Below are 12,203 nucleotides of genomic sequence, written 5' to 3'. Positions count from 1 at the left end.
ACATTTTAATTCAGCTGTTACATTTTTAATTCTAATGAGGTCCTCTCCCCAACTTGCACTTTATATTTTTTATCCAAGTAAATTTTTGTTCCATAAATAGACAATCTTTTTATTAATCTCTTTGAGCCTATTATATATATATTTTTTCTTATTTAACATTACCTCTGTGTTTATTGAATTATTTCTCATTTATTTTGGTCCATTTAATCTTTGAGAGCTTCGTACCAAAAAAACTGAACCAAAGCTTTCAATATAAGTGGGGTTTGCAGATTGATATGCTTCCCTATGAATATCTTTTCCATTAGGGGATCCCACCTGCAAAATTCTGGAAATATTTTATTTGGGGCCATGCAAGCTTTTCTAGAAAAGAATGTCCAATTTCCCACTAGGGCATTTATGACTAGATACTTCCTCTTTATCAAGTTTTCACCTTGGCCTCTACTTGAGCTTTCCACTGTGCTCAGAAGCCCTTTACCCAAAGCACTTCTGTTCTTTATTCTCTAGAGCAGTGGTCTGCAAACTCATTAGTCAACAGAGCCAAATATCAATGGTACAACAATTGAAATTTCTTTTGAGAGTCAAATTTTTTAAACTAAACTTTTTCTAACGCCACTTCTTCAAAATAGACTCCCCCAGGCCATGGTATTTTGTGGAAGAGACATACTCAAGGGACCAAAGAGCCGCATGTGGCTCTCATGCCACAATTCGCTGACCACTGCTCTAGAGAATATACACTTCTGATCTTTGGGAGGTGGACTATGCCACACGAAGGAAGAGAAACTGACACCTGGGTGCATAATATAGAGGTCTAATCTTTGAATTCTGTGACGGTTAATTTTGTATGTCAACATGCCTGGGCCACAAGGTACCATGATATTTGGCTAAAGCGTCTTTCTGGGCATTTCAGGTTGTTTCTGGCGAGATTAGCATCTGAATTGGTGGATTCCTGAAAGAAGGTAGCTCTCCTCAAGTTGGTGGGCATCACTCAATCAGCGGAGGGTCTGAACAGAACGAAAAGGTGGAGGAAGGGAGAATTCCGTTCATCTGCTCACCCCCTTGAGCTAAAGCATATGTTCTCCACTCCCCTGTATGAGCTAGGATTTCCACCATCAGCTCCTCTGAGTCTCAAACCTCTGGACTTAACTTGGTCCAAAGCTTTCCTAAGTCTTCACTTTTGGTTTTGTTTCTCTGGAGAACCCAGAGTAATTATAGTTTCCAACCACTTTTTCATCAGAGTTTCAGCTAATCCTGCTTTCAAACTCATCCCATCTTCCCCGTCTACACAAGCCTCAAAGCTTGCAAGACCTCAGACACTAGGATTCCCTGCAGTGCAAATTAGCTTGTTTTATGTCATTATCCCCTCTGCCAACCAACACTTTGGTTGTCTATTTCTCCACTGAACAATCATTTGCCTCTCCCTGCCAACACTGCTTCCAGAATTGTGTCCAAATCTCTCTTCTATTATCTACGCTGTCATTTTCCTTGCTCGGTTGTTTAATATCCTTCCTAATGTTTTTGCCATCAATTTAATATGTTTGGGGATAAGCAATCATCAACCATGACTACAAAATATTTTCCCTCAGTTACCATCTTCAAGAATCTCCTTAAAGCAAGGAAAATATTCTAGAGACAGAGACACATACAGACATTTGTTAAATTTCTAACAAAGCTTACATATTATGTTTAGTTCCATATAATATGTACCCTAAGTTATATTCCATTGTGCCACTCACCTGAGTCATGGAGATGCTAACTAAGAATTTGACAATCCTTGTCCCCACCCCTCAGTCTAATTCTTCCTTAAATTCTTTATGACTGAACTCAACTATCACATCTTCCATGATGCCTTTACTGGTAATTGTGGGTAGAGTTTGGCATTTTCTCTTTCCGCATTTCTTGCACCTTGTGAATTTGTTGCAGGTTTTCACACTGTCCTAGGAACATTTATTTAGCACAGTGTCTCCCAGGGTAGGCTGGAACTGTGAAAATTTAGAACCATGCCTTCTTCTTTGTTGTATTACGTTTGCCTCTTTCATGATTGTAGCCACAGATGTGTTTGCTGAAAGACTAAAGGTCTCCAGTGTCCATTTAACTTGACCATTTTCCCCCTGGACAGTAAGCAATCCTATGGAAGGTTGGGGGAAATCTGCTGAGGAGGTTATCAATTAATTAGCACACCACCCATCAGATGGATATCTCTCATGTGTTTGAGGGAAGTTGTGCCTTAGGAAGAGATATGATTTTGCCTTGAACAGCTAAGAATCCAATTACATGAGTTTTTCTAATTCCTTTTAATCACTTGTCCCTTAAATTAGTATAGGCATTTTTAAACTTATTTTTAAAAAAGACCTAAAATTTTTACTATGCTTTAAAGGAATTCTTCAGAACTGAAATATGTTAGAATAGATTATTTTATTCAGTGTGTGTGTGTGTGTGTGTGTGTGTGTGTATGTGTGTGTGTGTGTGAAGGGTAATTCATTTGGCTGGAGCAAAAGTAGGTTTACAGTTGTTCATATGAAAAATAATACAATAATGAACAAATAATAATAAAAGAGTAATCTGTGTGTTTTGCGTACTCACAATTGTAAGTCTACTTTTGCCCACCCCTGTATGACGTGAAAAGTGCCCAGACTTATATCTCTTGCCTCCACTTGATATAGACAAATGAACAACTGCTATCTCACTGGAATTGGGAAATCATGTTAAATCTCCTTTTTAGTATTTTTGTTATTGCTAATTTTGAATTGAAAAGAGACGCACTTTAAACTTACAGCCATTTCTCAACAACAAAAGCCTACAAAAACAACAAAAGGAATCTACCCCAAACCTGATAAAATTGGTAATGGCTATCCAAACATTATCTCCCCCATTTATTTTACAGATATTTGTAGCTTTGGGGCAATCTGATAGAGGGAAGTCTAATATTTTCAAAGAGCTTCAGTCAGAAGGGAGTCGTTCTAATTAAAATTGCGTTCCGTGTCTCACAAAAGGATTCACTGAAGGACACATTGAAATAAAGACACTCTTTCATGCTCTCAGCGTTTGTTCACAGGTTACTAAATAAAGAGAAGCAAAGCTGGGCAAACAGGGACAGGGGCATCAAAGCGTCAATGTCATGGGACGTGCCCAGTGAGGATCAACCAAATAATGTCAAAAATTCACTCTACACACACATTGATAGCAACTTCTTAAATGACATTGTCATGGCTGGGATGATAGCTTATATTTTGATTTTCATTGTTTATGATCAGTTCTTTAGATTGGATGACCAAAAAAAAAAATGTGTACCTCGAAGTGATGCTATGAATTGTGGGTGTTGGCATATCGCTTGGAGTGTCTTCCATGGTGGTGACCTGGGTTCCATTGCTTTTCACACAGGCATATTCTGTGCAGACTTCGACCTGCAAATAGTAATTTAGAAAAGCGGGGATCCAATTATTTTCAAAATCCAGATTGTCAACGACTGACTCTCACCCACCTTCATGTCATATGAATCTCTTAACAGCCTGTCGGGGTTAATTAAATATTAATTTTTGGTGTTAATTGACTCCAGTGGGACAAGTCATGGAGTGCAGAAGTGGGCTCAGGACAATTGATTTAGTGACTTAAATGGTGATGTGTAGTCCCTCTTTCCAACCATTCGGAAAGAGCCAGACATATTGATCTATTCAGAGCCCAGGTAAGGGAGGGAAGATGCCTACGGGACAGTTTGCAAACATAATAGCCATCACTGTTTACTGCTCTCAGAGCTATAACAGGTAGTATAATAATGGTACCTTCTGGAAGTGCTGACACGTTCCAACAAATGGCCTAAATATGAAAAATAAAAAACAAACAAAAAACACAAACACACAAGACCTAGCGAAGTCTTCCAATATGGCTGAGCTATTTTATATCCATTTGATCCAGATGCAATTGTATTTTTACCTTTCCCGAGTAGAAAAATCATCATTTAATTTTTTAATTCTGCCCCCATGGCTGAATAAAAACCGAGAAGGGTTTAAAAATTGGTCTGTCAAACATTATTAAAACAAAAGAACACGGTCAGCAAGAGGAGGAGGGAGAATTGAATGTACAAAAGATTGAGACTGGAACATCCAAGAAATGACATCATTCTGTTCTCAATTCAAGCATAAACCAAAGAGGAACTAACTGTTCCTTTCCCAATGCTAATTGACTTCCATTCATTGATGCCATAGAGTATTTTGAGGTGATATCTAGTAGATATTTAAACACTACCAAGGTTGTCCAATTAAACCCCAAATCACCTAAAGGCAGAGGAACTGAAAATATACCTGCTGATAATGGAATTAATGACAATAAAACTTCATGCATATTAGGGAACATTTGACTCTGTGCATAATGAGGAAACTCAAAATCAACTCAACTGAATTTATTATGGAAATAATACGTGCCAAATACATGATGATGGGTACTTGCAGCAATAACTTCCCTGAGTCCTCACAATTCCATTTTCATATGTTTGCAAACTGAGGGTCAGAGAAATCAGGGAATCTGACTGAGTTGGTAAGATGGGAGATGCCTCATTTGGGCCTTCTTATACCCTATCACCTTGTCCTCCAAATATAAAGTATACTTTATGTTCTAAACAACATAGGGGTATTCAAATAAGTCTCTCCAGAAGTTCTTAATTTTGACTTTGGAGAAATATTGTAAGTATTTTTTTTTCTTCATTCTTACAAATGCTAAGATAACTCGGGTGAAGTCATGGAAATCATGGGGGAATTAATAATAATAACTGTCACTGTTCTTATCACACGTTTCCCCATATCATCATCACTCTCTTCTCTCCAGGGACTCACCTGTTTGCCCACCGTGCACAGATTTAACCCCAATCAACTTCCCTTTTTTCTCTCTCCTTCCCCACCCAACACATCACCTGTAACCGAGATGGAAGGTCTACACTTGGGAGGCACACCCCGGCATGTTTTATGTAACATATCCACCAGCTTAGTGATCAAACAGCCATGTTCACACCTGAATGTCATAGGCAGTGAAGGGAGACAGGCCTGGGAGGAGGAGGGACCCGGGCACGTCCATCCCGGCCCTGTGGAGCCAGCCGTTCACATAGACGGAATATTCAGTGAAGATGCCTTTTGGGCTAGAAGGCGGCGACCAGATGACACATACAGCTGTGCTGTTGACGACGACAACCTCTGGAGGAGGCATGCCCTGAGGCTCTGGAATGAAAGGGGAAAAATGGAATAAACTCCAGCTGTCTCTGCAAAAGCACTTATTAGAGCGCATGCAGATGAGTCTTCGGGTCCTGAGAAGGGGGCGTTGCTCACGGGCTCTTGGCTGATGAAGTTATCACAGGCCTATTATACTCTCAGTTAGAAACCCGGAGAACTGGTGGTAAAAGGCTTTCCACCACCGGCGTAGTGCTAATCTTTGATGCTCTGTGACCAGTGGGGTATGATGATAAATGGTCTACCCGTCTGCACCACTAACACATAGCTGTTATTTCTCTCCTCTCCCATCCCTTCACTTCCTATCTCCCAGGAAGGGAGATGGGGAGGGGAGAAGGAAATTCGCTCCTTAAGCAAAAAATAAAGCTCAAATACATCGAGGCTGGTGGGACGTGAAAAATCATTTGCTGTGACTAGCTTGTAACTCGGGCAATGTGAAGCGATAATGCAATATTGTCATTATGTAAATGATTTCGGATGTTGATTACCATAGGTAATGATGAAATCCAGCATTGGGGGGGGGGGGGAGGAAATCTCGCTTGGCGTTAAATTACGCAATTATTCGAGCGTGTCAGAAATAACTACGCGGAGACCTATTTTTATCTTAAGAACCCATCTTAACTGGTTGAAAAATCGTCCTTGTGATCTGTTCTCTTTTATAAACAAAAGGTGCTGACCTTTGCCTCCTCCGAGGGAAATGGGTCCCTCACTCAAAGCGCTCTCCTAATGACCTGGAACACTTGCCTGGGAGGTAATGATATTATAATGTTTATAATGAGACTTTAGAAAGCCAAAAAGATTAGAAGGACCATTCGGAACTCATTTCAGATGCACAAGTTGCTTTTCCCTGCGTCCTCCCCCTCGCTAGCCGGCTGTGGAGTGAGTCACAGGCCATTTTTCTCAGGGGCTGAACTTCCACCCACCATGTCTGGTGACTCAGGGAGGGCCCTCGCTGGGCCTGGCTGCCTCCTTGAAAAGCATACGGTTCCTGAGAGCAAATCTTTGGGGGGAAGGGGGAAAAAAAAGTCTCTAAATGTCACCATGTATTGATGGGAACTCGGCTCCAAACTGAGCATCCTCGGAATAGAACAGGAGCAAACGGGGCTAATGTCCCATTATGAGAGCTGGGGCCGCTGTCTCAGTGGGACCGTGTATTGATCCGCCACTCGATGACAGCAAGCACTTAAGATTTTAGCCCTGACCCCCTTCCCTCCGACGCCGGAAATTTTATAATGGAGGGATGACTGGTCTCGGCCTCGGCAAGCATCAATTTCCCTCGCATCCATGAAGCCCGAGCAAGCATCCCTTGAAACCTGGACTCACCCCCATTGGGAGTGGTTGCGTACAGGGCATCGCTGGTGATGCTGTGGACGCCGTTGAAGATGGAGATCAAAATCCGATACTCCGTGTTTGGGCTTAAGTGGCCAAGGACATGGGCGTTTACATCCGGGAGGATTTTCAGAGATCCGTTGGAGGTAGCAGAACTCCAAAAAAGCGTATAATACTCAACGTCACCTTGTAGGTCTTGAAAAGCTGTTAACGATAAACACACAACACCTTCAATGTGGCTGACCTAAAAGGGCCTCATGGGGGAAAAGACAGAATAAACTCTATGATTTGCTACTCCTAGAATGGATGAAAGAAAGCATATGGAACCTTCCTTATGGCTGCAATTTAAAAAAATATTTTTATTGACTTCAGAAAGAAAGGGAGAGAGGGAAAGAGATAAAAACAATGAGAGAGAATCATTGATTGGCTGCCTCCTGCATGCCCCCTACTGGGGATGGAGCCCACATCCAGGGCATATGCCCTGACTAGGAATTGAAGCTTTACCTCCCGGTTCAGAGGTCAATGCTCAACCACTGAGCTATGCCAGCCGGGCAAGAGAACAATTACTAACATTGCAAGAAGTAGGTGGCCATGTCCTTAGGAGAGTAGGCTGCATAGGGAGGAAAATGATTATGCAACTAACCTTCCCATCGCTGACCCACCTCCACAAGTTGACCTTGACACCCACAAACAGTTACCGGAAACATGTCTATGGTGTGAGTGGGAATATCGGCAGATTGCATTGCCTTTACATCCTGAAGGTCAGGGGTGCGGATGGACCAGGTAATGAACCTCAGCGAGCTGCGTCAGATCTATTAGGCCTGTCAGTTTTTATAAGCAGGCTCTCTTCAGGCCTGCAGGTCTACAGGAGGGGCCTACAGGTGGGGAATTCAGCAGCCGGACCCCAATGGAAGCTTTTAAATGTCAGATGTGGAGAAGGTGTCTGCTTTTATGAGGAGGCACTTAAGATGGACCAGGCATGCCAGAACTGGTTTGGCTCAGTGGATAGAGCATTGGCCTGCGGACTGAAAGGTCTCAGGTTCAATTCCGGTCAAGGGCATGTACCTTGGCTGCAGGCACATCCCCAGTAGGGGGTGTGCAAGAGACAGCTGATCGATGATTCTCTCTCTTCCTCTCTGTAAAAAAAATCAATAATATATGTATATATATATATATATATATATATATATACATACACACACACACATTTATTTATTTATTTATTTATTTATTTATTTATTTATGTAAAAGATGGACCAGAAAGGGAAAGAACTAGAGAGGAAGAGGGAGATGAGAGAAAATATATTCTACTGTACATGAGACTCCAGCTCCAGATAAAAACTGTGTATTCTTCCCAGAGGCGTCTCAGAGGGCATCATAAGTGTCAACGGACTGACATTCTTCCATTTAAATGGCTTAAGATCCCAATAGAAGGGACACCCAAGACCTTATAAACCTAGAAGGATAGTCTTTTGCAAAAAAAAAGACTTACTGCCATCGCAGATCAACATACCGGTACTAATTTTAATTTACAATGAATGTCACCGGATATTGGTTTCAATTCACAACTGATACAACATTGGGGTGGATTCACACACAGAGGTTCTAAAATGAAATAGAAAGTGTGTCTCCTCTTTAGGCTTTAACAAAACCCCAGACTGGATCAGAATCCCAATGGGGAGTAATTTCACACTTTTCTGTGTTACAGTGGAGACAACCCGAATGGGCGCAGTGTTCTTGAGTTATACATATAGTTGAATTGGGGAATTGCAAACCTGATTATTTCTCAAAATTTGGTAACATTCTAGCAAGTTTTAATTCAACAATCTGCCATATTTGAAGTAATACTTATAGGAATGATTATAATACATACATCTATGATATGATAGATACAGTATTGCTTTTTTAAATATATTTTTATTGATTTCAGAGATAGAAACATCAAAGAATGAGAGAATCCTTGATCAGATGCTTCCTGCACACCCCCTACTGGGGACCGAGCATACAACCAGGGCATGTTCTCTGACCAGGAATCGAACAGTGACCTCCTGGTTCATAAATTGATACTCAACCACTGAGCAACACTGGCTTGGCATTTTTGTTATTTTCTGGTGGAGATAATGGATCTCGGTGAATTAAAGGTCAGCTCTTAAATGCTCCTCTACCAACCAAGGAGATCTGAAATTTCAGCTCCTGCAGTTTCTAACGTTGCAGGGGAAGACTGACTGGATCCCTCTGCAAACTCTCCTAACCGCCTGCACAGAGGTGATCTGAATGGGGCCAGGTGGGCCCTGTGTCATTGAAGCACGTCCTGGCTGACGGCCAGGCTTCCTTTCCTGTCTCAGGCTGGAATTCCGCCTATGACCAGGGCTGAGGATGATAAACTGGGAAAACTCACGTTACCGCCACCCTAGGAACCGGCTCTCGCTAATACAGCATGAGTGACAAGATGCGGGGCCGAGTTCTCTGCAGGGAAGTGCCCATACAATGGGCTGCTGTTCCTAATGGATATCCGGGCATTTCCATCCCAGCTGCTGGACACCACAGTTCGACCCAAAAGGGACAGCGCAAGGGAGAGAGGGGGGAGGAGGGGAGAGGCGGCCTCTGAGAAACAACACAGGGACCTCAGCTATTGTTGTGTTGGCTTTGGAGCCTGTTCATTTCAGAGTCCAGAGTGCTAACCATTACACTATGGAACAGGAGCCTGTTCATTTCAGATTCACGGTGGTACCCCTGTGTTCGGGGGAAATTAACACACGGCGAGCAGCGTGCTTACTTGGCTTGTCCCACCGCACGTCCAGGGCTGAGTGGTTGAGGGCAGACACGGAGCCCCTGGCTCCCCTTTGAGGCGGGCCAGCCAACGTGGTCACCGTCACTTCCTGGCTCGGCGTAGAACCCACGCTGTTGTGGACAAAAACTTTATACGCGTACGTGGTGAACCTGCAAGGTTTGTAGAAGAGACACATATAAATGTCTTTCACAGAAAACAAGACACAATTTCCTTGTTCCTCACAAAACACAGGATTTTTTTTTCTGCACAAAATGCACAATTTTCTTTTTCCTCTCAACAGTGTACATTATCTTCTTTTTCTACACACACACACACACACACATTTCCTTATTTTTTGTAATTCTTGAGCCTTAACTAAAGGCTCAGGAAAACATCTATTAGGACCACTAAGCACAGACGGCTAGTAAACCAGCATGCTTTATGGTCTCCCCCTCGCACTGCTTTGGGAAGTGATGAGGATTAAGACCCATTCAAGTTGCAGGTGCAAATCTGGCCAGTTTTCTATCTGCATTCCATCTGGTTTCACGGTCCCCTTTATGGAAACTCACCCACTTTCATATGTCAGAATCTCTCCTACCATCTTCTTCCTATACCTATGCTCCTTGCCCACATCTCAGTGGCAGAGAGAGAAACCCTTATATAAATCCTAACTGGGAAGGAAGTGAGCAACATTCCCCAATGGCTGAAAGTCTGGCCGCAGTGAGCCCAACCCTGCCTTGGTGGGAAGATAGTAACTTGAGTTAACCCTGTGGAAACGGAAATTTTGCTTTGTAGGCAGAGGAAGCCTGAGGCTGTGATGATGAATTTCCAAATCGCACATTAAATGGATGAGCCAAGCCACCAATCCTTGACTGGAATTGAACCTGGGACCCTTCAGTAAGAGGCCTGATGCTCTACCCACTGAGCCAAAGGCAACAGGGCTACCTATGGTTTTTAGTAAGTGATAAATAATCTACATGACTAAGACACGTGAGAAGTAGTAATAATGGTATTTATTGGCTATTTAATGTGTATTAGAACTTTTCTACATGTCTTAACTCATTAGTTCCTTACAATTACTAGAAAGTGCTATGATGAGACCTATTTTGAAAAAAAAATATTTTTTATTGATTTTTTTACAGAGAGGGAGGGAGAAAGATAGAGAGTTAGAAACATCAATGAGAGAGTCATCAATCAACTGCCTCTTTCATGCCTCCTACTGGGGATGTGCCCGCAACCAAGGTACATGCCCTTGACCAGAATCAAACCTGGGACCCTTTAGTCAGCAGGCTGACACTCTTATCTACTGAGCCAAACTCGTTTCGGCGAGACCTCTTTTGAAAAGAGGGAAAGTAAGGCTCAAGGAGTTAAATCATTTGTTTAAGTCGTCAAGATAGTAGGTGGGGGAGTACAAATTCAAACATGAATAGTCTGATCCTAAAGACAGCTCTTCTAACTATCATAGCGATGACAGCAGTAATGCCAATCGTTGGTAAGCTGATCTGTCTTGTCTTGGCATATCACTGGGTTAAACTTGAGGTATTTTTCTAGTGGAGGGGATAGATTTTTACTTACACATCCAAACAGTCTCGCCAAATTTCCTGTGTCACCACTACTAGGAATTGGAAGGATGGGGAGTTGGGGTTAAGAGGGTAGCAAGTCTGTGACAATCGAATGAAACGAAGCTAATGGCTCACATGGGAATTGAACCTGAGACCTCAGCTTCATTAGTTCTTCCCCCGTGAGTAAAACACTTTTAGTTGTGTTTTACTCCACAACATGGCTTAAAAGAAATTTAGCTAGGGTCAAGGTGCCTAATCTCCTATAAAATTTGAATTTTTCCATATATCTAATATTATATATTAAGTAATCTTTATGACTTTAAAGTGAGTCATTTTTTGGCTCTTTTCTATAAGTGAAATTAATGGCAACAGCTGGCAAAAAATAGATGAATTGTAAATAAATTTTATAAGTCCTTATTTCTTCCAGTGGTACACAAAGCTATTTCATAATTTAGGAATGGTGAAATGCACAATTTATGCCTGTGTAAAAGAAATGTAGGTCACATAGATATGTGTAATTAGAATGCCCATTTTAAAAGTGATATTATAATTTTAGAGATAGCTTTAGAGCTTATCTGCTTCAAATAATAAAATTAGCTGCCACATTTTACAGATAAGAAAACTGAGGCCCTTCGAAGGTAAGTGGCTTTGCCTAAGGACACACAACTAGTTAACATGACTAAGTGAGTCTCCAGTTTCCTCATTTCTAATATTAAATTCTCACCACTACTCATGTTTTATTTAAACGAGAAATCAGTAGGCATCTTACTTGATGTCTTTAGCTTTCCCGGTGAAGTTAAAATTTAAGGAAATAGGATCTTGAAATCTCTTAGATAAAATACTTCCTTACACTGTTTTCATTGTACCTAAAACCTAATCTTTATGCAAGTATACAGACCTATAACTCTATATGTCAGTTTATACATATTTCACTTTACATTTGAAAAGAATGTGTTAGTGTGTTTACAGTGTTTTTAAAGTCACTTTAGGTATATTGGTTTTTGAAATGGATTTAGATGTTATTATTATCAAACTAGAGGCCTGGTGCATGAATGTCATGCACTCGAATGGGGAAGTCCCTCAATCTGGCCTGGACCCCTTGGGGGATGTCCACCTGCCAGCTTAGGTCCAATCCCCCAGGGCCTAAGCTGGCAGGCAATCCTTTCACAGTCTGGGACCCCTCACTCCTTACCGCCCTCCTGCTGCTGCTCCTGCCAGCCGTGAGCCCAGCTTCTGGCTGAACAGTGCTCTCCCTGTGGGAGCACAGTGACCACCAGCAGGCAGCTCCAGTGTTGAGTATCTACCCCCTGGTGGTCAATGCACATCACAGCA

At 42.0% G+C, this 12,203-nt stretch overlaps 1 protein-coding gene across 1 annotated transcript in view; it reads right to left on the bottom strand.

The window, feature by feature from the left end:
• The window catches only part of USH2A (usherin), a 397,013-nt gene that overhangs the window by 111,352 nt on the left and 273,458 nt on the right, over positions 1-12,203 (bottom strand). The window contains exons 43-46 of the mRNA XM_036453544.2: positions 9,316-9,479; positions 6,534-6,743; positions 4,999-5,201; positions 3,289-3,401 (exon numbers count right to left, since the gene is read on the bottom strand). Coding sequence (XP_036309437.1) covers positions 3,289-3,401; positions 4,999-5,201; positions 6,534-6,743; positions 9,316-9,479 — 690 coding nt within the window. The remainder of the gene's footprint in view (positions 1-3,288; positions 3,402-4,998; positions 5,202-6,533; positions 6,744-9,315; positions 9,480-12,203) is intronic.

This window comes from Pipistrellus kuhlii, unplaced genomic scaffold (assembly GCF_014108245.1).
Source record: "Pipistrellus kuhlii isolate mPipKuh1 unplaced genomic scaffold, mPipKuh1.p scaffold_m20_p_25, whole genome shotgun sequence".
Classification (NCBI taxonomy): domain Eukaryota; kingdom Metazoa; phylum Chordata; class Mammalia; order Chiroptera; family Vespertilionidae; genus Pipistrellus; species Pipistrellus kuhlii.
Note: the sequence above shows the minus strand (reverse complement) of the source record. Positions and strands in the feature narration are given on the sequence as shown.